This window comes from Somniosus microcephalus, chromosome 5 (assembly GCF_052327205.1).
Source record: "Somniosus microcephalus isolate GS21.2 chromosome 5, FLI_Smic_1.0, whole genome shotgun sequence".
NCBI classification, from domain to species: Eukaryota; Metazoa; Chordata; class Chondrichthyes; order Squaliformes; family Somniosidae; genus Somniosus; species Somniosus microcephalus.
In genome coordinates, this window is record NC_140991.1 from 71,313,676 (window position 1) to 71,338,492 (window position 24,817).

General features: G+C 44.1%; 1 protein-coding gene and 1 long non-coding RNA gene across 3 annotated transcripts in view; one reads left to right on the forward strand and one right to left on the reverse strand.

The window, feature by feature from the left end:
* The window catches only part of msrb2 (methionine sulfoxide reductase B2), a 31,554-nt gene extending 19,784 nt beyond the window's left edge, over nucleotides 1–11,770 (reverse strand). Inside the window, exons 1-2 of one of the 2 annotated variants that reach the window (XM_085987771.1) lie at nucleotides 11,592–11,770; nucleotides 8,471–8,577 (exon numbers count right to left, since the gene is read on the reverse strand). In XM_085987771.1, coding sequence (XP_085843897.1) covers nucleotides 8,471–8,577; nucleotides 11,592–11,703 — 219 coding nt within the window. In that variant the 5' untranslated portion in view covers nucleotides 11,704–11,770. Of the gene's footprint in view, nucleotides 1–8,470; nucleotides 8,578–10,809; nucleotides 10,838–11,591 lie in introns of those variants that run through there. The other variant, XM_085987772.1, reaches the window with a different exon arrangement.
* A 4-nt stretch (nucleotides 11,771–11,774) lies between these two features.
* Nucleotides 11,775–23,526, forward strand: LOC147117106 (uncharacterized). The gene is made up of 2 exons (XR_015078373.1): nucleotides 11,775–12,050; nucleotides 21,360–23,526. It is a non-coding gene; the product is annotated as an uncharacterized LOC147117106 (long non-coding RNA).
* Nucleotides 23,527–24,817: the final 1,291 nt, after the last annotated feature.

Genomic DNA, 24,817 nt, shown 5'->3' on the forward strand with positions numbered 1-24,817 from the left:
CAGGTGTAAGGCCTGCTTCACCAGCATAAGAGTTTAAAACAAGTTAAAAAAATAATTTTTTTCACTCATTTATAAATTAAAACAAATACTTTAAAAAAAAGGTAAGTTTATTTTTAGCCCTGTAAAAAACTTTAATTATTTTTTTCAAAAAATTAAATTTTTGTTTAAAATTTTTAATTTAATGTAATTTTAACTCATTTTAAAAATGTGATGGTTTTTTAAAAATGTATTTAATGTTTTGCTGTGTTTTTGGGGTGATCTCCATTCATACTTTTGACAGGTCTATCTGTCAAAAGTATGAAGGGAGATTCCCTTCTCCTATTGACTGGCATGGCCCACGTGATCCTAGGGACGTTTGCGAACCGCATGCGCCTCTGGGTACGTGGGCCCTGCGCATTTCGACTGTAGAGAGGCCCAGGATCGGAAGTGTCCGGACCTCGGGAGCCCTCAGGTAAGTGCGTAGATTTTTTTCCATCCGCACGCAGGAAGACTCCAATCGGAAATTACGGGCCATATTCTTTAAATGTGATTCCCCTTCCCCATTACAAATGCTTATTGAGATTTGACTCTTGACCTATAACAAATGAGAATGGGCAAAATTAGCAAGAGTGATTATCAAGCTCTCAGAGGTGTCACTCCACCATATCATTAGGAGCTACAAGAACTTGAAAATGATGCAGAAACAACAGTGGAACTGGAACAAAATAAGAAAGGGGCGAACAGTTGGTAACCAATAATCTGAACTGTGGAAAGTAAAAGGCTGCTGAAGGGAACTCAGAATTATAAACCAATTGTGCTATGGAGAATTTTGTTTAATATTCTTACCACTTTGAAAGGCACAATTACTACAGAGAAACTGAATAAAAATAAACCCTGAAGCAGCATGTTTAATTCTTTAAATTTAGAATGTTTGCGGTTTTTAACTGCAAAGTCTGTTTAGGATCCAGCATCGGTTATTGGGCATAATAAATCCCTCAATAACAAAATCAGTAATGAAACTGTTTCACTATGGAATCTAGGACTATATAACCCTTCCAAAACTATTTCAAATGATAGAATTACATTGGGACCTTTTCTGTTGCAGTACCCAATAATACTTTTTCAGTTTTACATATACATAGAAATCAATGGAGTGTATTTATCTGCACCTGTGGTGGTGTGCAAAATATTTCAGGGGCTTGACTATATTCCAACATAAACGGAACTTACACCCTCGCTGCATAAAGATGCTTACATGAAAGCTATGGAAAATAAATGTACAGACAAGGAAATTTAAGTCTGGAATATCATATGGCATTTTCTCTCATGTCTTGATTTTTTTTTCTCTTCGAGATTCATATAAATATTTATATTCAGTTAAAGTAGTGATTTTCTATAACCTGGCATACAGACAACCTCCTTCAACATGATTATATCAGGACTATGCATGGACTGGCATGATATAAAAGAATGTGCATTTATATATGCAGCTCATTGTACAATAATTTTCTAATGAGGAGATAGCCAACTGGGGGACATAATGGGTTAATACGTTGTCCTTTCACCTCCGGGATCTGGGTGTAAATCCAGTTCAAACAGGATTGAAGCCGCCTCTCTCTAGCAGTCTACAGTAGTTCCAGGTGGGCATGAGCCCACAGCTTAAAATAGCACTAAACTGGCAACTTGTTTAAAGAGGCCACAAGGATTTTTTATTTTCTTGGCATCACACGTGGTATGTCGAGGGTGAAATTTGATTTGGTTGGCCTAAAAATTTTATCTGGGGCTGTGCCTGCTCTCATCATAACACTAGTTTGCATTGCAACACAAGCACACTGATGCACTGGGCTAGTTCAATAGAGAAGGTTATTATTACAACGGCAGATTAGGAGACCATCACCTAAATGGAAATTGGTCAATTTACTTTGAAGAGTGCCATCAGCTGCAACAAAATCATGTGTTGGCAGTTGAGGATAAAAACACCTTGAAACTAAAGGAGCTTTTATATGTCAAGAGTGTAGCTGACAGCAAACCCACAGTTGTCTCCCCATCGGCTGCACTCCTTGTTGTGAAAAGCCTGGTGCCCAGGGAACAAAGGTTATGCAAGATTCACAAATCTGCCTTCAGTTGCTGCAAATGTGGGGAGCCAGTTCCCGTGTTTGCACTCAGCAGCAATCAAGTTTCCACATTACACAGTGGAGCCCAGACATAGAAACACAGACATAGAAAAATAGTAGCAGGAGTAGGCCATTCTGCCCTTCGAGCCTGCTTCGCCATTCAATATGATCATGGATGATCCTCTATCTCAAGACCATATTCCCGCTCTCTCCCCATACCCCTTGATGCCTTTTGTGTCTAGAAATCTATCTATATCCTTCTTAAATATATTCAGTGACTTGGCCTCCACAGCCTTCTGTGGTAAAGAATTCTACAGGTTCACCACCCTCAGAGTGAAGACATTTCTCCTCATCTCAGTCCTAAATGTCCTACCCCGTATTCTGAGACTGTGACCCCTCGTTCTAGACCCCTCCAGCCAGGAGAAACATCCTCCCTGCATCCAGTCTGTCTAGTCCTGTCAGAATTTTATACATTTCAATGAGATCTCCTCTCTTTCTTCTAAACTCTTGTGAATACAGACCTAGTCGACCCAATCTCTCCTCATACGACAGACCTGCCATCCCAGGAATCACTCTGGTGAACCTTCGCTGCACTCCCTCTATGGCAAGTATATCCTTTCTTAGGGAAGGAGACCAAAACTGCACAGAGTACTCCAGGTGTGGTCTCACCAAGGCCCTCTATAACTGTAGCAAGACATCCTTGCTCCTGTGCTCAAATCCTCTTGCAATGAAGGCCAACATACCATTTGCCTTCCTAACTGCTTGCTGCACCTGCATGTTTGCTTTCAGTGAATAGTGTACAAGGACACCCAGGTCCCTTTGTACATCAACATTTCCCAATCTATCACCATTTAAATAATACTCTGCCTTTCTGTTTTTTCTACCGAAGTGGATAACTTCACATTTATCCACGTTATACTACATCTGCCATGTATTTGCCCACTCACTCAACTTGTCTAAATCGCCTTGAAGCCTCTTTGCATCCTCCTCACAACTCACAATCCCACCTAGTTTTGTGTCGTCAGCAAACTTGGAAATATTACATTTGGTTCCCTCATCCAAATCATTGATATATAATGGTCCAGAAATTCGGGTCGGGGGCTTCCCACGGGTGTAAGCCCCCGACCTGCACTTACCTAGCGCGCTGGCCGTTGAGCCGTGGGCCCGCGTGGGATTCCAATCCTGGGCCTCTTCCAACTGCCAGCGCGCAGGGCTTGCGTATCCCAGGGGCGCAGTTAGTTCGATGCGTCCCCTGGGATCACGTGGGCCATGGAGAGCCAATGGTAGCAGGAAATGCTTCATTCATAAGTTTGACAGGAAGAGCTGTCAAACCTATAAATACTATAAGCCCCAAAACATCACTAAAACCTCAAATAATTTTTTTTTAAATCACATTTTTAAAATAAACTATAAATTACATGAAATAACTATTTTAAACAATAATTAAAATTTTTGAAAAAATTAATTACATTTTCTAACGGGGCTAAAAATAAACTTACCTTTCTTTAAAGTATTTAAAAATAATAAACCTGTGGAAAAAATGTTTTAATTTAAATTAATTCACCACTTACCTTGTTAAAAGCAGGCCTTGCGCCTGCTTTTTAAAAGTGTAACTGCTGGAGACTTACCCTCCCGGAGAAACCTGCAAAATAATCTTAAGTTCAATGCGCACGCGCTGCCTCTCCGGCGCACGCGTTCGACTTCTGAACCCCTTCTTTCAGGGGAACAGAAGTGCCGGTTTCCCGCGCATGCACGAAACCGGCACTTTCGTTGGGCCTACGCGTGAGTACCCCGTGTGTACTCACATGTTGGGACCCGAATTTCTGGGCCATGGTGAATAGCTGGGGCCCAAGCACCGATCCCTGCGGTACCCCACTAGTCACCGCCTGCCACCCTGAAAAAGACCCATTTATTCCTACTTTCTGTTTCCTGTCTGTTAACCAATTTTCAATCCATGCCAGTATATTACCCCCAATCCCATGTGCTTTCATTTTGCACACTAACCTCTTATGTGGGACTTTATCAAAGGTCTTCTGAAAATCCAAATACACCACATCCACTGCTTCTCCCTTATCTATTCTACCAGTTACATCCTCAAAAAACTCCAGCAGGTTTGTCCAACACAATATCCCTTTCATAAATCCATGTTGTATTGTCTAATCCCGTTGATATTTTCTAAGTGTCCTGTTATCACATCCTTTATAATACTCTAGCATTTTCCCAACTACTGATGTTAGGCTAACCGGTCTGTAGTTCCCTGTTTTCTCTCTCCCTCCTTTTTTAAATAGTGGAGTTACATTTGCCACCCTCCAATCTGCAGGAACTGTTCAATAATCTATAGAATTTTGGAAGATGACAGCCAATGCATCCACTATTTCCATGGCTACCTCTTTTAGTACTCTGGGATGCAAATTATCAGGCTCTGGGGATTTATCAGCTTTCAGTCCCATTAATATCTCCAGCACTATTTTTTTTTACTAATACTAATTACCTTTAATTCCTCCTTCTCATTGGACCCTTGGTTCCCTAGCATTTCTGAGAAGTTATTTGAGTCCTCTTTCGTGAAGACAGAACCAAAATATTTGTTTAATTTGCAAGCCATTACCTTGTTCCCCATTATAAATTCTCCCGTTTCTGACTGTAAGGGACCTACATGTGTCTTCACTAATCTTTTTCTTTTTACATACTTGTAGAAGCTTTTACAGTCCACTTTTATGTTCCTTGCAAGTTTACTCTTATACTCTATTTTTCCCCTCTTAATCAATCTCTTGGTCTTTTTTGCTGAACTCTAAACTGCTCCCAATCCTCATGCTTTTTACTTTTTCTGGCAACTTTATATGACACCTCTTTGGATCTAATACTATCCTTAATTTATTTTATTAGCCATGGCTGGGCCGCTTTTCCTTTTGTGTTTTTGTGCCAGAAAGGAATGTATAACTGTTGCAATTCATGCATTCGTTCCTTAAAAGTTAGCCATTGCCTATCCACCATCATGCCTTTTAATGAAGCTCCCCAATCTATCATAGCCAACTCACTCCTCATATACCTGCGTAGTTTCCTTTGTTTAGATTTAGGACCCTAATTTCGGATTGCACTTCTTCACTTTCCATCTTAATGAAGAATTCTATCATGTTATGGTCACTCTTCCCTAAAGGACCTTGCACAACAAGATTATTAATTAACCCCTTCTCATTGCACAATACCCAAGCTAGGATAGCCTGTTCCCTAGTTGGCTCCTCAACATACTGGTCTAAAAAAACATCTTGTACACACTCCAGGAATTCATCCTCCACAGTATTATTGCTAATTTGGTTTGGCCAGCCTATATGTAGATTAAAGTCACCCATGATTGCTGTAGTACCCTTGTTACATGCATCTCTAACTTCCTGTTTGATGCCATCCCCTACATTACCACTACTGTTTGGAGGCCTATAGGCAACTCCCACCAATGTTTTCTGCCCCTTGGTGCTTCTTAGCTCCACCCAGACTGATTCTACATCTTGATTTTCTGAGCCAATATCCTCTCACTATTGCTCTGATTTCATCCTTTACCAACAACGTCACCCCGCCTCCTTTTCCTTTTTGCCTGTCCTTCCTAAATATTGAATACCCTTGGATATTCAGCTCCCAGCCTTGGTCACCCTCCGTAATCGCAATTATATCGTATCCGTACACTGGCACACGATTAAAAATATATAAAAGAGGGACAGTGGCAACAGAGGTCACTCTCTCTCTAGACAGGAACAATTTAACTCAAGTGGAAAAGCACCTTAGCTCTTGTGAGGTGGGCTCATATCACTTGCCAAAATGCTGCAGCAGATGCCTACAAATGTTTCATTTCCACATAAACAGACCAGTCAGGGATTAGCAGTTATCTAGAAAGTTTTCATTTACATTTGCATATGATGTTTATATACAAAATCTTTTCATGTGCAAAGAGAAACTTGATAATCTCTGATTGAAATTTGTTTATATACAAGGGAAAATCTGCTACTATTGTACTATTGGTGTCACCAATACCAATCTGGCAATCGCTTTTTGTATTATTTATGACCTAGTTTAAACTACAGCAAGCGATGCGACATCAGGAGCTTTTTGAGAGTGGCATGGACAGACAACCATAGTTCTATTGCTTGCTCTTCAGTTGGGAACATCAGAGTTCCTTGCATGCTTTCTTCAACACTTTGCTCACTATAAAGTTTGAAAAAAGCTGACAAGATCGACAGCCATTTTATGTCTTTCTACTTTTAAAGGCGACACAGTGGACCCCCTAAAGTTTACAATTTAAAAAGTCAGTTGTGCATCAGCTCGAGTACATTACCACTTCTAGGAAGTCTCACTACCAATAGCAAATTAATGGCCCATAATTTGCGGTCAGCGGCGAAGCAAAGGCATTCGTCGCTGGCCCCGAAGAAAGCTGCCCACAAAGATCTCACGATCTCTGTGGCGAGAAGTTTGCCTTTTTTGACATGCAGTTGAGATCAGTGCAGTGACGTGGGAATTCCATAGCTGCTGTGATGGCAACAAGCTGTCTAAGCAGCCAATCACAATGCAGAATTCTCACAGACCGGGAGCCAGGAAGTGAAGAAGCTCCTTTGATTCTGAATTTTTAAAAATGTTACAGAAAACAAAACAAAGATTGGGGCTCTCACATGGGGAAAAGGTAAACCTGAATTTTTTTAAAGTTTCTTAAAATTGTAATTTTCATCATTATGGAGAAATTTGACACTCCACAAAATTTAAATGAGTTTTTCAGAGCCATAAAGTTTGTTTAGCAGTCAATACGCTGTTAAAACCCCAGTTACACCTAATCCAACAAGGCCTAACTTTTAATGGGGTATTTAACAGCGATATTATTGCGGAAAATCCCAAGTTTTCATCAGTTTCACTGATTACGGGCTATGGGGATGGGGGGGGGGGTGGGGGGAGCGCGGGAATGCAGTGAATGACTGACCACAACTTCAGGATTTCCGCTTTAGGGTGCGCATGCGCTAAATCCTGAAGTTGCGCTGTTCGTTCACTGTTATTACCCACTGCAAATTCCGGGCCAATGATTCACATGAAACTCACAGCATTACACTGCAAGCTTGGTTCTGGTAAATTGGAAAAGATTTTGCTACACAGACGGCAAACTTGCAGTGTAACTGTGACATTATGAGCAGTGAATCTATGTTTCTACAGCTTCCCTGATGGCTCACTGAAATGCTCCACCTGGTGTGTTATGGAACCCATACAAACTAGGAGGATCCCAGGTTTGAGCCACAGGCTATGATGAATTAGCTCATGTAAACCAGGGTAGCACTCATTGGCCTCATAGAAAGGAGCAGCAGAAAACACCGACCAAGGCTCTCACTCCTAACCTCTGGTTGAATGTGCACATTGGATGAAGGGTAGATCAGGCTCAGTTGTGATGCCCTAACAGTCAAATATCTGGCCAACGCCAAATGTCTTGGTTGACACTTGAAGAATAGCCACTTGAGTGAGGTACCAGAGGGAACCCAAGACTCATGAACAATGAAGAGAAGCAGCAACAACAAAAAACAAGAGCAATGAAATATATGACCAGATAATCTGTGTTTTTAGGTGTTACTTGAGGGATAAATATTGGCCAGGACACTGGGGCGAGCTCCCCTGCTCTTCTTCAAAATAGTGCCATGGAATCTTTTACGTCCACCTGAGAAGGCAGAAAGGGCCTCAGTTTAACATTTCATCCAACAGTGCAGCACTCCCTCAGTACTGCACTGAATTGTCAGCCTAGATTTTGTGCTCAAGTGCAACTTGAACCCACAGCCTTCTGACTCAGAGGCAACAGTGTTACCCACTGGCTGGCACCTAGAGTGGGTGGCATCAGCCTACATGTGGAATCTGACGTCATGTCTCTGGACGATGCTGAACAAAATAGAATTGGATGAATGTAAGGCCTTTCTGAATGGACAAGGGAAGATGGCTGAAATGGCATTCCTCATCCATACTGATCTTGTGGAATTCATTTAGGCTGTCTCAGTCCATTTTCAAGTGGGTGAATGCCTACAGAACAAAACAGTCCCAGATTTGGCACTGAATGACAATCTGGCTCCAAAAGGCCACAGGATGACTGGTATAGGAAAAGGAAAAAAAATGTCACACTGGGGAGCTCTTCTGAGCTTGTGCAGAAGTATGCTGTTAAGCCAAAGCAGAGGACGCTTTAAGCTGGCTGTGCTATAACTAGCCTCAGAGTGCTTGATGCTGACATTGTGTGACTGAAATAGGAAAGTCTAGTCCACAGCACTAATAGCCCTCACCTTCATCATGAAACAAATGCGTTTAACGCTTTTAATCATGGTCTTACGTAGGCTGGCCCAGATACTTCAGAGTCAGAGTTTTAAAAAACTACTCACCAGTTCTGTTCCCTTTTCTCGAGTCACAAAGTATTGCTCTGGGGTTAGCTTCTTTTGCCAATCAACATTTACAGTTGTTTCATCATATCGGGTCAGTGATCTCAAACCTATATAAAAATAAACATGAGATAAATGCTATGAACTATTCTTAAGATATTTGATAAAAAGGAAAGAGGGCTAGAATGCTCTGGTAATGTGGTGTTCCAGCTCTTAACCTTGAATATTCAAGTTTTGAATCTATCTCCCACTACTTCTATGGATTGAGACTGGCAGTATTGACTGATGGAGATGGAACTTAACCATACTGGTAACGGCAAATAAAATTGTTTTACAAACTGTAGCGATTATACCACTTCTTTTATGTTAATGGAAAATTATCCTCAGCAAAAGTGAGACCACTCTGTATTCAACATAATTTATAGAATTTTTAACCTGTAGCAACTGTAGCTGACAAAGAAAAACAACAAAAAAATTAAAAGAAAAAAACCAGCAAAACAAAGCAAATACTTCACCAGGTGGCAATGCCAAGTCAGGCCGTGATTATGCTTTACTGAAATACACTGAAACCAGAGACTGTCCTTCTGTGTCTCTCTAGCATAAAGGTTTATTTTGTTTTATCTTTCCCCCAGTACTAACTCTCCTGTATTATTAAATAAATAATTCTCCATTGCACGATGGGAGATTCAAATGCTGTTCCTAAAGGTTGGTTAACTCACCATTACAGGAATTTTTAAAAAAATGGTTAAAGCAATTATAATTTTATTTACACTGGGGAGAGAAAGGCAGCAAGTGAGATTCAGGTCTCACAGGAGACTCACGACTCTGAATAAGGAGCAGAGGGGATGATAGAAAGGTTTGAGTCAAAAGTTACAAAAACCTCTCTGAGGATATAAAACTGAGTGCCTCCTCATAACAAATTCCACTTCTAACTACAAACAAGATTCTGATGTTGTAAGTGATGAGGCACAGTGCAGGTGCCAATGGAAGAACATGTTTTATTCTCATTTACGCAGACTTCATGGTGATTGAAGTTGCAACATTCAATAGGAAGAGTCTAGGTATTTTCCAATAGACAAAACCAGGCAGTTGTCTTATCCAATTATTTCATTAAAATAAGTTACACAGTAGTGTAAAACTAAACAATGTGGCATCCACAGTCCCTACTAACATATAAGAACATAAGAAATAAGAGGAGTAGGCCATATGGCCCCTCGAGCCTGCTCCGCCATTCAATAAGATCATGGCTGATCATCGACCTCAACTCAGTTTTCCCACCCGATCCCCATATCCCTTGATTCCCCTAGAGTCCAAAAATCTATCGATCTCAGCCTTGAATATACTCAACGACTCAGCATGCACAGCCCTCTGGAGCAGAGAATTCCAAAGATTCACAACCCTCTGAATGAAGAAATTCCTCCTCATCTCAGTCTTAAATGGCCGACCCCTTATCCTGAGACTATGCCCCCTAGTTCTAGACACTCCAGCCATGGGAAACAATCTCTCAGCATCTACCCTGTCAATCCCCTTCAGAATTTTGTATGTTTCAATGAGATCACCTCTCATTCTTCTAAACTCCAGAGAGTATAGGCCCATTCTACACAATCTCTCATCATAGGACAACCCCCTCATCCCAGGAATCAATCTAGTGAACCTTTGTTGCGACAGGAAATACTCAGCAGGTCGGACAGCATCTGTGGAGAGAGAAACAGAGTTAACGTTTCAGGTTGATGACCTTTCATCAGAACGTTTCAGGTCAAACGTTAACTCTGTTTTGCTTTCATATAATTTCACTCTATAAAAGGTTTTACTGTACTGTAGGATTTAAACACTGTATAAATAAGGTACTGCCTGGCTGGAACAGATAGAACGAACGTGGATTTATGTACCGCCTTTCAGAACCTCAGGATGTTTTATGGCATTTCACAGCCAATGAAGTATTTTGAAGAGTAGTCACTGTTGTAACGTAGGGAAAGGTGGCTGCCAATTTGCACAGAGCAAATTGTTTGAACTGAGCTAAATGACACCAGGAGAACTCCCTGACCTTCAAATAGTACCATGGGATCTTTTACATCCACTTGAGAGGGCAGACAGGGCCTCGGTTTAATATCTGAAAGACAGCACGGCCGACTGTGCAGCAGTCCCTTGCTTGCCTGGATTATCTGTTCCATTCTCCGGAGTGGACCTTGAACCCATAGCTTTCTGACTCAGGTGAGAATGCCACCACTGAGCCAAGGCTGACACTGACACCTGTACTGTAAATGGTGGTGATCACACCATGTCTATAATTAGGAACTTCAATTTCCACTACACTATTGTCAAACAATAAGTTGTTAACTCACAATCAAAACACATGATGGCTGCAGGTAACTTCTGCTCCCTATTATTACAATATCTCTGACCGGAGTAACGGTTCCTACGCAACAATATAAAGATCAGGTTGAATGGGAAACGGAACAAACGGTGCTCTGACCTCCCAACAGGGTCAATGTTTGCATGTCAAATGTCAAACCAAATGTTTCCCAGAGATCTTTCAACCAGCACGAATACCCAAGCATTTCAAGTTGTAGTGCAGACAGCTGTATTTGTTTGATTTGGCCACACTAGCACAGAAGAATGTCGCTTCCGTATATTTAAGAAAATCCCTACATTTGCCAAATACTCCTCCGAGTTGGTGCCAAGCCATCCCTGACCGCTCAGTCCGAGACGGCAGAAGCCTAAGATACGATCGTGTTACCAGTCTTGAAACAAGAGCTGGGAAATGCACGGCACCGAATTTGTCGCTTTTGTTTTGATATTTTAACTTTATAACCAGGGACATCGCAATACGCGAAAACGCTACATTGCTTGCACGAGAGGAATAAAACTGAACATTTCGTTACATTTCCAACCCCAGCAAGCGCAATATTTTCCCCTGTAAAGGCACGAAGCGTATTCGATGTAGTGGCCAGTCGCTTTTATTTTTTTTACCAAAAGCAATTCCTCCGGGAGCACCAAATGTGCATACTGAGCGCAGTGGAAATTTCCACTCAAAGCTGCTGCAGTCCCGGCTCCAGCTTTCAACTGAGGCAGATTCCTCGCTGCTGGTCAGATCCCGGGAGAAGCCAAGCCCGGCTCGACCTACCCGTCTTTGTATGAACATGCCGCGGCCACTGGAGACTCTTCGAAGCAATGACGGCTTTGGGAAAGTTTTCCCTGAAGAAAACTTTGGAGAAACGAGCGACAAATCGAGCCATGGTTCGCTGTGAGTTGCGATGTGGTGCCGGAGCCTCTTAACGCTCCCCCCCTGGCTCGCTGACGTCGTCGGGTTATTAGCATGTTTTACCATATTTGTCAGTGTGTCAAAGGGCAAAAACAGGCAGATTCCCCACTGACTGCAGGGGCGAGTGTGAGAGGAGCGGCGCAGCTTTCAAAATGTGGGATTATCATGTTATTGCGGAGACCCTAGGCCGAAATACAGCGCCAGTTTGTTTTAATGTGCATGTTTAAACGAGTATTGTTTTAACCCTTTTGCTCTCATTATAAACTGTTGCTCCAGGAAAGCGGTGACTATATGAACAAACAGAGGCAGCGCTAAAGAGAGGTATTTGCTCCAGATAAGTCTTATCTCTGACAACCTATCTGTCTGTAATTATTGCTTGATCATTGTTGGGAGTTTTCCAGGTGCATGGCGGAGATAGTAGATGGTTGTTTTCGTGAGCATTCATTTTACCCAAGCACAGCAATTCTGTAGTGCATTTAGCTTTGCCAATTCCTGTATGTCCAAGTAGTTCCATGAATGGAAAAGCCTGCTTATGGAAATTGAATTTGAATATAAAACCGTACGTCCTTTACTCATATATAATGTAGGCCCATTGTACTTATACTGTAAGCAAAATACAGTGCTAAGCATTATTATCTTAGATAAACTATGTAAATTTGAGGTCATCCAAAGCTCGGCTGCCCGTGTCCTAACTCGCACCAAGTCCCGTTCACCCATCACTCTTGTGCTCGCTGACCTACATCGGCTCCCGGTTAAGCAACGCCTCGATTTCAAAATTCTCATCCTTGTTTCCAAATCCCTCCATGGCCTCGCCCCTCCCTATCTCTGTAATCTCCTTCAGCCCCACAACTCCCCGAGATTTCTGCGCTCCTCTAATTCTGCCCTCTTGAGTATCCCTGATTATAATCGCTCAACCTTTGGTGGCCGTGCCTTTTGTTGCCTAGGCGCTAAGTTCTGGAATTCCCTGCCTAAACCTGTCCGCTGCGTTACCTTTCTTTCCTCCTTGAAGATGCTCCTTAAAACCTACCTCTTTGACCAAGCTTTTGGTCACCTGCCCTAACTTATCCTTATGTGGATCGGTGTCAACATTTTTGTCTTAAAATACTCCTGTGCAGTAGCCTTGGGACATTTTACTACATTAAAGGCGCTATATAAATACAAATTGTTGTTGTTGTAGATAATCATTATGTCTATCAGCAATGTCTTCATTGTATACACTGCCAATTAGAAAAGAAACTACTGTTCTGAGCTGATGTTTGTTGTACAGTTAATTTTGTCATGCAAATACAATGTATGAATGTAAACATAGTCTATTCGCTGCAGAAGAAATCAATGTAAGGCAAAAAATGAGGGCTATGGAAAAAGTTTTGTGCAGCCAGCCATCTATATATATAATTATAAGTCTTGCATCTGGTGCTCATCCATTGCATCATGCCTTTCATAGATTTCACACCTGAAAGTGCCCCACTTCAGGGCATCATCACCTGTCCATAGGGCAAAAAGTTTGATTGGCTGAAATCAGGACTTACCTGTTACACTATCAAATATCCAATTGACTAAATATAAATGAATCAAAAACAATTGATTCAGTTTGAAAGTACCAATGAGGATAAAGCACACAGCAAAATAGAGCCATCAAATTGCTAATTTTTTTCAAAGCTACGAATCCAAACTGGCAAGTAGTAGAAACCAATCAAATAATTTTGGAAGTTGGTTTGAGTCACCATCTTGAACTTTTCACCTACCTAAAAATATTACTGGTAAAATTAATATTAAAAAATCCAGAAAAAAAATCAAACAATTGAGAATAAAATGTTTATTTTTACTCAAATAATCACATGTACAGTATTGTAAATCATTGTAAAATGCTTTTCTCTCAGATGCTTACTCTTCAATCCTTTGCTGGCCTTTTGGGGTGCTGGAGTGCAAATGTCTCCCACTCAGTCAGCACAATCATAGAATCCTGGCTTCCTGGCCTTCCGACCCATTCACTCCAGACCTGCCCACCTTCTCGGAGTTCTTCCTGCTCACCTGTTCACAATCCCATCCTCAGCACTTCCCAGCCTGATAGCTCACCCACCCTCTCTGTGCCCTGAATACTTCTCAATTCAGATGCTTGCCTGACTGTGGAACCCAAGTGGTTTCCAGCTTATCTGTTGAGTGCTTCGCAGCCCACCTGAATGCTTCCCAGTGCACCTGCACACCTGTCTACTGCAAGTGCTTACATGGCTCGCTGCTTGCCCTTCCAGATACCACAAGTGTTTCCCAGCCTGCCTTCTCACATTGACTGTTTCATGGCCCATCTGGCTTGCATATGTCTTGAGTGCTTTCTGACTTACCTGTTCACTCACCCACCCAGCCTAAATGCTTCCCGATCTGCCCATTCTCCCAAGATATATATTGAGTACAGCAATAAAGGAACATGCGTGAGAGCCACACAGAGATATGGGAGACGTACAAAGGAGAAGGCAGAGGGGAGGAGAAACTTACAGAGAGACTAAGGGGGTGATTTTTCCGATGGGGAGCCTTTGGAGGCGGGACTCCCACTTGTCGGGTTTCAGTCCCGCCTCCATCAACTTCTGGCCAGCCCACGCTATTTTCCCTTGATTGACCTTGTTAAGCCCGCCCAGCGGGCTTAGCAGGCCAATTAAGGGAAAGCCGGTTGCAGAGAACGTCAACGTATGACATTTCATCTGTCAAAAAGTTTTGACAGATGAATTGTCATCGTTTGACAGCTCTGTGAAGCTGTTAAATAGTGACATTCTCTGTAGTTCAAGACCTCATCAAACCGCTTTCTTTTGCAGAAATGAGATGGTTGTTGCATTGGAGAATGCAATGGCCATCTGTCATCTGTACCGCGGAGGTGCGAGACTCTCCGCATACCCACCGACTGAAACCTGCAGGAAGAAACAAAGGTAAGTACACTTTTTCTAACACTCAGATACTCACCTCTCCATACTTGCACCCATTACTCACCTCCACAGCACATTTTTGCACCCCTCCGACCCCCGCAGACCCACTACTCGCCTCAGTGACCCTGGCAGGGTTCGGAGCCTTCGGGAAGCCCGTACTTGTGCGGGCAAAATGGTGATAAGCCTATTTTCTGCCCGTTAACAGGCAGTTAAGTGGCTGTAATCCCTTCCCGCCACCAAGGAGATGGGACCCTGCATGGGACGGCTACCCGCCTCCTGGCAAGATGGCACAGAAGCGGGCTGAGTTGGGCACCCGCCCCCAAATTCTGCCATTTTCCCGGCAGTCCCGCCTCCATACCCGCCTTCCCAGGGCTGGCAAGATCGCGCCCTAAGAGACACAGAGACAGAGAGTCGGGCAGTTTAATATAGACACCACAATGAGAAAAGTGTATCACAGTCATACAAAGAGAGAGACAGACAGAAAGGGTGGAAGACAAAGACAGAGAAAGCAGCACAAAATTCATTTTTTTTTATTCGCTTATGGGATCTGGGCATCGCTGGCAAGGCCAGCATTTATTGCCCGTCCCTAGTTACCCTTGAGAAGGTGGTGGTGAGCCGCCCTCTTGAACCGCTGCAGTCCGTGTGGTGAAGGTACTCCCACAGTGCTGTTAGGGAGGGAGTTCCAGGATTTTGACCCAGCGACGATGAAGGATCGGCGATATACTTTTAAGTCAGGATGGTGTGTGACTTGGAGGGGAACTTGGAGGTGATGGTGTTCCCATGCGCCTGCTGCCCCTGTCCTTCTAGGTGGAAGAGGTCGCGGGTTTCGGAGGTGCTGCCGAAGAAGCCTTGGCCAGTTGCTGCAGTGCATCTTGTAGATGGTACGCACTGCAGCCACGGTACGCCGGTGGTGGAGGGAGTGAATGTTTAAGGTGGTGGATGGGCTGCCAATCAAACGGGCTGCTTTGTCCTGGATGGTGTCGAGCTTCTTGAGTGTTGTTGGAGCTGCACTCATCCAGGCAAGTGGAGAGTATTCCATCACACTCCTTACTTGTCCCTTGTAGATGGTGGAAAGACTTTGGGGAGTCAGGAGGTGAGACACTCGCCACAGAATACCTAGCCTCTGACCTGCTCTTGTTGCCACAGTATTTATGTGGCTGATCCAGTTAAGTTTCTGGTCAATGGTGACCCCCAGGATGTTGATGGTGGGGGATTCGGCGATGGTAATGCCGTTGAAGGTCAAGGGGAGATGGTTAGATTCTCGCTTGTTGGAGATAGTCATTGCCTGGCGCCTGTGTGGCGTGAATGTTACCTGACACTTATCAGCCCAAGCCTGAACGTCATCCAGGTCTCATTACAGAGTGAAATAGAAGCAAAGAGACAGTTACAGGAAAAAGACACTTTTTTGTCTGAGCACTGTCATAGGAAATCAACTTTAATACATTGTATGGTATAATGCTCCTGCCATTTTAAAATAGGGTAGCCTCTGATTCACCACGAGCAATGTGATGGGAGATCAAATAGTATATTGAAAATGTAAATTTCTCAGTTACTGTGGATAGTTAAAAACAAGCTGCAGGTACCTCCTGCTTCTTTTTATTATAGTGCTTCTAACCCTGTGTGTTAGCTCTAATTCTTCAAATGACTGAAATGAGGAGGAATTTCTTCACCCAGAGAGTGGTGAACCTGTGGAATTCTCTGCCACAGAGGGCGGTGGAGGCCAGTTCATTAAATATATTCAAGAAAGAGTTGGATATATTTCTTAAGGCTAAAGGGATCAAGGGATATGAGGAGAAGGCAGGGACAGGGTACTGAATTTGGATGATCAGCCATGATCTCATTGAATGGCGGAGCAGGCTCGAAGGGCCGAATGGCCTACTCCTGCTCCTATCTTCTATGTTTCTATCCACTGAATTTGGGTCTATATTATGGTACCATATAGAGGAATCTTTTTTGTGCCTATGTCCCTTTAAGAAAGCCTAAGATCATGCTTGCATCATCCCACACATGACTGTCTTGCCGCACCCTGTATAGCTTTCAGTGCAGGCTCCCCCAGTGGAGGATATTTATAATTAAATTCTGTTTGCTGTAAACAACAATCGTATTTCAGTCCAGAAGCCAAACCAAGTAATGAGGAATTTTGTGGACTGATACCGACATGCTTCTGTAATATCTCTGTTAGTTCATATAGATACAGAAATTATGCACAGAGGTGTTAGACTAAGGACATTTAAAGAGAGCAAAGCATCTGTCCCTTACGGACTTCAGAATAGAATATCAAAGCAGCTGGCAGATGAAATTGGTCACATCTGACAGAATCACTGAATTTGGACAGGGTTAAATTGGGCCACAATTATCCAGTTGTGGTTCCTGCTTCAATCACCTCCTCTTGAATTCAGCTGTTTGTTTTTTGATCTTCGCTGTGATCTGCGATTAGCCTTCTGAGCATGCTTCGGATTTGTGCATGACTGCTTCAATTCTAATATCTCTGTCTGACACTGAATTCCAGATCAACTGCTCACGTTAGTTTACTGCAAATAAGTTTCAATTTGAAAGTTCTATTTTATTTTAGAAAAAAACTTTTATTATCTTTACTGTCTGTCTTGCTGTGGTCTTGCTACTCCTACCACCTCATGTCTCATTAATTAGCAATCACCCCTATGCTCACTGCCCTACATGGTTCCTGGCAACGCCTCAATTTTAAAATTCTCATCCTTGGATTCAAATCCCTCCATGGCGTCGCCTCTCCCTATCTCTGTGACCTTCTCCGGCCCTACAACCATCCGAGATCTCTGCGCTCCTCCAATTCCGGCCTCTTGCGCAGCCCCGATTTCTGTCGCTCCACCATTGGCAGATTTTTGCAAGATAAGGGAGTGAAGGGTTATGGGGAGCGGGCGGGGAAGTGGCTTTGAGCCCAAGATCAACCATGATCCTATTGAATGGTGGAGCAGGCTCAAGGGGCCAAGTGGCCTATTCCTGCTCTTATTTCTTATGTTCTTTTGGTGGCCGTGCCTTCAGCTACCGAGGACCTAAGCTCTGAAATTCCCTCCCTAAACCTCTCTGCCTCTCTACACCTCCCTCTTTAAGATGCTCCATAAAACCTACCTCTTTGACCAAGCTTTTGGTCACCTGTCCTAATACCTCATTATGTGCCTCGGCATCAAATTTTGTCTGATAACACTCCTGTGAAGTGCCTTGGGACGGTTTACTTTGATAAAGGTGCTATGTAAATGCAAGTTGGCGAAGGAGCAGAATTTGTGGCGGGCACAAAGATGATGGCTTCAGTTCTCTCAGTGTTTAGCTGGAGGAAGTTAAGACTCAGCTAAGACATTCATTTTGCCATGCTTCATCGTGGTTAACTGCATATTGCAAGAAAAATATTCACTCATGAATTTAACTGCAGTTAAAATTGTGTTACCTCTCAAACAGATGGTTCAGAATCTGAATCCCAAATTAATTAATTTGTGCACTCGTCAGGAACTCTTTACCAGTCCCAGCAAGGTCACTGAAACACTGCATTATAACAACAACAACTTGTATTTACATCGTACCTTTAACGTAGTAAAACGTCCCAGGGCTCTTCACAGGAGCGTTATCAGACAAAATTTAACACCGATCCACATAAGGAGATATTAGGGCAGATGGAGGTAGGTTTTAAGGAGCGTCTAAAATGAAGAAAGAGAGGTAGCGGGGCGGAGAGGTTTATGGAGGGAATTCCAGAGCTTAGGGCCTTGGCAGCTGAAGGCACAGCTGCCAGTGGTTGAGCGATTAAAATCGGGGATGCTCAAGAGGCCGGAATTGGAGGAGCGCAGATTCTCGGAGGGTTGTAAGGCTGGAGGAGAGTACTAAAATAGGGAGGGGCGAGGCCATGGAGATATTTAAAAACAAGGATGAGAATTTTTAAATCGAGGCATTGCTTAATTGGGAGCCAATGTAGGTTAGCGAGCACAGGAGTGATGGGTGAATGGGTCTTGGGGTGAGTTAGGACATGGGCAGCAGTGTTTTGGATGAGCTCAAGTTTACAGAGGGTAGAATGTGGGAGGCAGCCAGGAGTGCTTTGAAACACTAAGGCCTAGAAATTCAGTGGCCTGCGCCACCAGTTTGCGCCCAAAGAGGGCTTTTGCGCCACTGTCCAAACCTACCGCGATATTTAGCGGAGCGCTAATGGCGGCGTTAGCCTGTAGCGCTGCACCGCCACCGATGACGTCATCGGTGTGCGCAGCGCCCCGCTATCGCCCCGCTGGCCATATTTGGTTGCTGCCGCCTCCTCCGCGCCGGCCGCAAACATCGACCGGTACACAGGGGCCTACCTGTGCCGGTAGTGGGGCGAGTTAAGGTGGAGGTGCGGCCGGACGCTTTTTCGGCGGCCGTTTGCCCGCACCTCCGTCCCCGGCCTCCTACACCCCCCCCCCCCCCCCCCCCCCCCGCGGCATTGCCGGCTGTTTCCAGAGAGCCCGGCACTTCTCCTTGGTGCCGGGCTCATTTGCCGGCACTCGCGAGCGGGGATCGCGCTGTTGCAGGCACCTCCCCCTTAAGAGTGAGAGGAAGGCCTGCAGTACCGCAGGCTGCCGTGCCGCAGCGGGTGGCGCTGCGGCACTTTGCACGCCGATATTCAGTTTCAGCGCCCCAAGCGGGGCGCCGAAACCCTTGTTTAGTGGCCGGCTTCCACTTGGGGCGCTGAAACTGAATATCCCGCTAGCGCAAGTGGCTCCACGCGCAGCGGTAATTCCGGCGCCCAGGCGAGCTGGGCGCCCCTAACTGAATTTCTAGGCCTAAGTCTAGAAGTAACAGAAACATGGATGAGGGTTTAAGCAGCAGATGAGCTGAGGCAAGGGCAGAGTCCGGCGATGTTATGGAGGTGGAAATAGGCGGCCTTAGTGATGACGTGGATATGTGGTCGGAAACTCATCTCGGGGTCAAATATGACACCAAGGTTGTGAACGGTTCAGCCTCAGACAGTTGCCAGGGAGAGGGATGGAGTCGCTATGGGTTTGCTTTCCATGGGGAAGGCAGGATGGGTGCAGAGGGGCTCCGATGCGGGCGGGAAACTCGGGAGAACAGATTTCCTACAGGCCCTGCCGACTTTAACGGCAGGGCCTTATTTGCATCTGAAGCCTCTGTTTCCCACCCGCAGCAAGCCAGATTGAGAGGCTGGCTGGCTGGCTGCGGGTGGGTAGGCTTGCGGCACTAGGCCGCACAGAGGAGGGAGGGATTGGGTGGGGGGTCAGTGCTGGTCCCCGGAGGATTGGGGGTAGGGGGGAAGCAAGTGTTCGGGGCCATCGAGGGATGGCGGGGGTGAGGTGTGGGGGGCAAGCAAGAGATTGGGGCCGTCGAGGGATGGCGGGGGTGAGGTATGGGGGGCAAGCAAGAGATTGGGGCCGTCGAGGGATGGCGGGGGTGAGCTATGGGGGGCAAGCGAGAGATTGGGGCTGTCGCGGGATGGCGGGGGTGAGCTATGGGGGGCAAGCGAGAGATTGGGGCCGTCGAGGGATGGCGGGGGTGAGCTATGGGGGGCAAGCGAGAGATTGGGGCCGTCGAGGGACCGGGTTGGGGGGGCGGGGTGTTGGGAAGCAAGAGATCGGGGGTTGTGGGATGGAAGCAAGAGATTGGGGCTGTCGAGGCACCGAGGGGGTGGGGAGGAAAGCAAGAGATCGGGGCCATCGAAGAACCTGGGGGCGGTGGGAGAGAAGCAAGAGATCGGGACCGTAAGGGGAAAAGTGTTATACTGGTCCAAAATATAGCTGCCTGTATCCTGTCCTGCACAAAGACATGCTTGCCTATCACCCAGTCCTTGGTAAGTTATATTATCTCCAAGTCGCTCAATCTATTAAATTTAAAATCCTCATTCTCATTTTCAAATCCATCCATGGCCTTACCCCACTCTATCTTTGCAACTGCCTCCAGCCTTCTATCCCCTCCTGCACCCCTCAGCCCTCTGACTATGGCCTTTTGTACACCCTTTTCTCACTTCACATCAGTATGGGTGGCAGATCCTTCAGCTATGTTTTCCCTATGCTCTGTAACTCCCTCCCTAAACCCCTACACCTGTCTCTCCGCCTTTAAAAACCTTCTCAAAATCTTTTTTGACCAATTTTCAGTCACCCCTCCTCATTGCTCCCTCCATTGCTCGGCATCGTATCTGTTCTCATTTGTTTTTTTCTTCTCCCTCTGCAAAGCACCCTGGGCTGTTTTTTATTTTGAAGATGTTATGTAAATACAAGTTGTTATTACCTAGAGCCTTTCAGGTGAACTGACTGTAAGATTAGTTAATAAAAACTCAGTCAGGTTATTTCTGACCTTTAATCTTACACAAAGATTAGTAAAGTGAACGATTTCCACTCTGCTTTGCTTGTTTTGAGTTCTTCAGTGCTGAGGAGATGGGTTCAAAGGCCTCTGTAGGACGTTATCACGAGCAATTTGTGGAAGAGGCATCCATGCATGACATGTTCCGACTAATAACTAATCATTACATCATGAACTTTGAACCAGGCTTGATGCAAAACTGCAAGAAATGGCTAAAATTGGTTGAAGACTGCTCACTAAAAATATTGCAGCCCAAAATCATATTTAGTATGGCAACATTTTGTTGACACCAAATTTGGCTACCAATACCAATGAAAAGGGCCACTGCTAAATCTTTATTATGTTGTGAAGCTAGGTTATAGCTGAGTATTAACATTTTGATCATAAATTCCTGGTTGAATTTCCTACTTTGCAGGAGGACAAAAAGAAGATTTCCGCCCAGGACCTATGCGGCGTGACCCAGTTCTGCCAGGATTCATGCCAGTAAGGATGCTTCAGCAGTCCTTGCCCCAAACCAGCACCTGGAATATCAGAGCAGCGCCATGCCACTCCGACGGCGAAGAGGATCAGAGCAGCGCCATGCCACTCTGATGGTGAAGAGGACGCTGGAGAAGGGCCCAATGACCAAGTGTCCCTTTAAATTTTGGTGTGGGGGTGGGGGAAGAAGATAAATCTTCTGCCTGCACCCCTCCCCCGCTCCTCTTCCCCCCCTCCACCTGCACACACCAAGTGGATGTGTCTGGTGGAGTTCTCAGACTACCCAGATAATTCCACCCAGCATGCTCTTATAAGATTCAGTGAAACTCGCCGCCTAAGAGCTGGCTTGAATCCCACTGAGGCCCTTGGAAAGAGCTCAAATCCTCAACAGCCACCGAGGGGATCGACTCCCTTTTTAAAAAAAATGCTCCCTGACTCCATTAGCAGCCAAAGTTGAATAAGACTCACTTTTTCGTTGGGACCTTCTTAGGCATCCACTTCCCCATCAGGAGTGGCATGGGCCACTCTGAAATTCCAGGGGCTGCTGAAGCATCCTTGCTCGCATGAAGTCCCCATCCCATATATTCAAATGACCGCATCCCTGTAATTTTTCGTGGGGTCTGAGCCTGCCTGCTTGGGCTGACTTGAGTTCTGCTCCACCACTCTTCCTCCCTGGAGCAGCCCTACAAGAATTTTAAAGCCAATACTCTGTTAAACAAATATGTATTTAGAAATAAGCTCTGTCAGGTTTTTTCTGACTTTTTTGTAAATAAAAGATTAGTAGAGCAAACTATTTCCAGTCTGCTTTACGTGTGCGGATTTTCCATTTCTATGTAGTTGGGTTCAAAGGTCTATTTAGGATCTGGGCACTAGCAGTTTGTACGGGTGTGTTGTGTTTTATGGATGAGTGGCACCTGAACATAATTGGTGGAATGGAACAAGTTGACACAAGCTTCTACTTTATAAAAGAAGTGTTTTCATAATCTAACATAACAGCTTTATTTGACAAATAATGGCAACAGTTTTCATTACTTTATGCATGAAAGGAGGTGAATATATTGTACAATATTTTTAAGTATAAATGAAAACTTTTGTTAGGTCTTAGCGCCAGTTTAGTTACGACAACTTTTCAAATAACAATTTTTTTTGTTTTCCCAGCCCATTCTCTCTCTATCCACAAAAACTGGCAAGCAATCTGTTTCCTGGTCCCTGCTGTTGCCATTCATGAAGCAGGTGCTAGGAGTTGCAGAACATAGGCTTGTCATTTCCCATGGACATTTCATTTGGACTCCCTCTCTGTAAGGAAGCAGTTGTCCTTCCATATGATGCCTCTTCCAACAGGAAGTATCAGAAAGTCAGTATGAGCGCAATCATAGGTTCAGATCAGAATCCTGTTGCCCAAACACATGGAACATCGAAGCATCAAGACTTTGAATTAGTCTGATCAAAGTAAGGAATGTCATTGTTGGGATATGGATATTTTTCCACCTTTTGCACCCAGTGCCAGTAGCGAAAGCATACTAAAGCCATGTACAGCATAGTTTACAGATATCGCTTCCTACACACTATGGAAAATATTCTTTAACCCCAACTTCATAAGAGCACCTTTTATAGATCACTGTGACATTTGCATTTAAAGCATCTACTATATTTGTGAAAGTGCCAAATCAGAGACAGTTTTGTTGCTCACACCCACGAAGAATTGTTGCTGCAGTTGCCTGAGAAGATTTTCATCCCATCAATCTTGCCTGTTTTTGAGGTGGTGCAGCGCCTTCAGCCACTTTAGCCCTACTCCTTGGAACTCCCTCCCCAAATTCCTTGGCCTCTCTTTCTCTCTCCCCATATTTAAAAGGCTTCTTAAACACAATTATGCTCTCCCACTGAATGGCAGTGCATGTGTTGAAGTGCAAGTACCTACAGTTGTTCATCAAGAAATTAACTTTATGTATATTTTAATAACATGAATAACTTTCACTGAAAAAACTGTCATTGAGCTAGGATTCTGAATAATCCACCAGGTCTACTCTGAGATAATATGTTGTTTTATTACTGGTTAATGTGTGTGTTAAATATATATTTGCATCTATTAAAGAAACTAAAAATTATTCATGTTCTATAGAAGAGCTGAAATCCTTTTTTTCACCCCTTTTCCCTCTTGCATACGCCTGGCTACGTTACACTTCCACTATGACCAATATGACAGGTGGACAACCTTTCCTTACCGTCACACAAAGGAACCTGCTACTTTTGCTCTCGATGAAGTGCCTTGGGATGTTTTTCTATGTTAAATACAAATAGTGTTGGTACTGAATGGTCAGTGTTACAAAGTGAGGATGGACACAGGTCAATTCCCACTGCAATCAATTTATGATCTATGGAATAGAGACTACAGAATCTCTGAGCTAAGAAAGGGAAAATAAAAGCTGCCGTAATTCTTATTGGTGAAGTAATCAATTCCAAAATTGATCTTCATTTCATTTACTGCTGAAAATGTCATTGGGAATTATCTCCTCTGGAATACTGGTTGAGTGAAAACACTGGATTATATAATTATGTACATAGTATGAATGGTCACTAATGACTTATATGGGTAGTGTATTACAATAAGATTGCATTACATGCTGTACAAGACTATTATTCTGATAGCTTCCTCCCCCCAAGAAAAAATGTTTTATATAAATTCCAGTTAACTTCACTGCTCCTAAAAATTGTTTCCTTGACTATTAATGCTGTTAGTGCTGCTCCATTGGCTGAACAGAAGGATAAGAGCCACAGGGGAAGTGCGGAGTATACAAACTGCAAGTTTCGGCATGCTCTGTGAATGGCAGTCTCGCTATCGAGCATTAAAAAAATGGTAAAGTTGTATCTGGGGTGGGGTGGGCGGTGTCGTTGTTGTCGCCTTGCTTCCTTGCCTTCGTACCGCCAACAGTGATTGTTTTGGATAGCCCTATGAATTTGAGCCCAAGATTTCTCAGGCACAGAGCTTTGACAGAAAACATTGTTAGATACATTTTAAACATCCAAACTGCTACTACTCATGCAAATATAATCATTGTCTTATAAATTTTGTAATTTTTATGTATTTATTGGCCCAGAAATTCGGGTCCCAACGTGTGAGTACGCACTGGGTACTCACCCGTAGGCCCAACGGAAGTGCCGGTTTCGTGCATGCACTGCACATGCGCGGGAAACCGGAACTTCCATTCCCCTGAAAGAAGGGGTTGACAGGTGGAACGCGTGCGCCGGAGAGGCAGCGCGTGCGCATTGAACTTACGTTTTTTTTGCAGGTTTCTCCGGGAGGGTAAGTCTCCAGCAGTTACACTTTAACAAGGTAAGTGATGAATTAATTAAAATTAAAACATTTTTTCCACAGGTTTATTATTTTTAAATACTTTA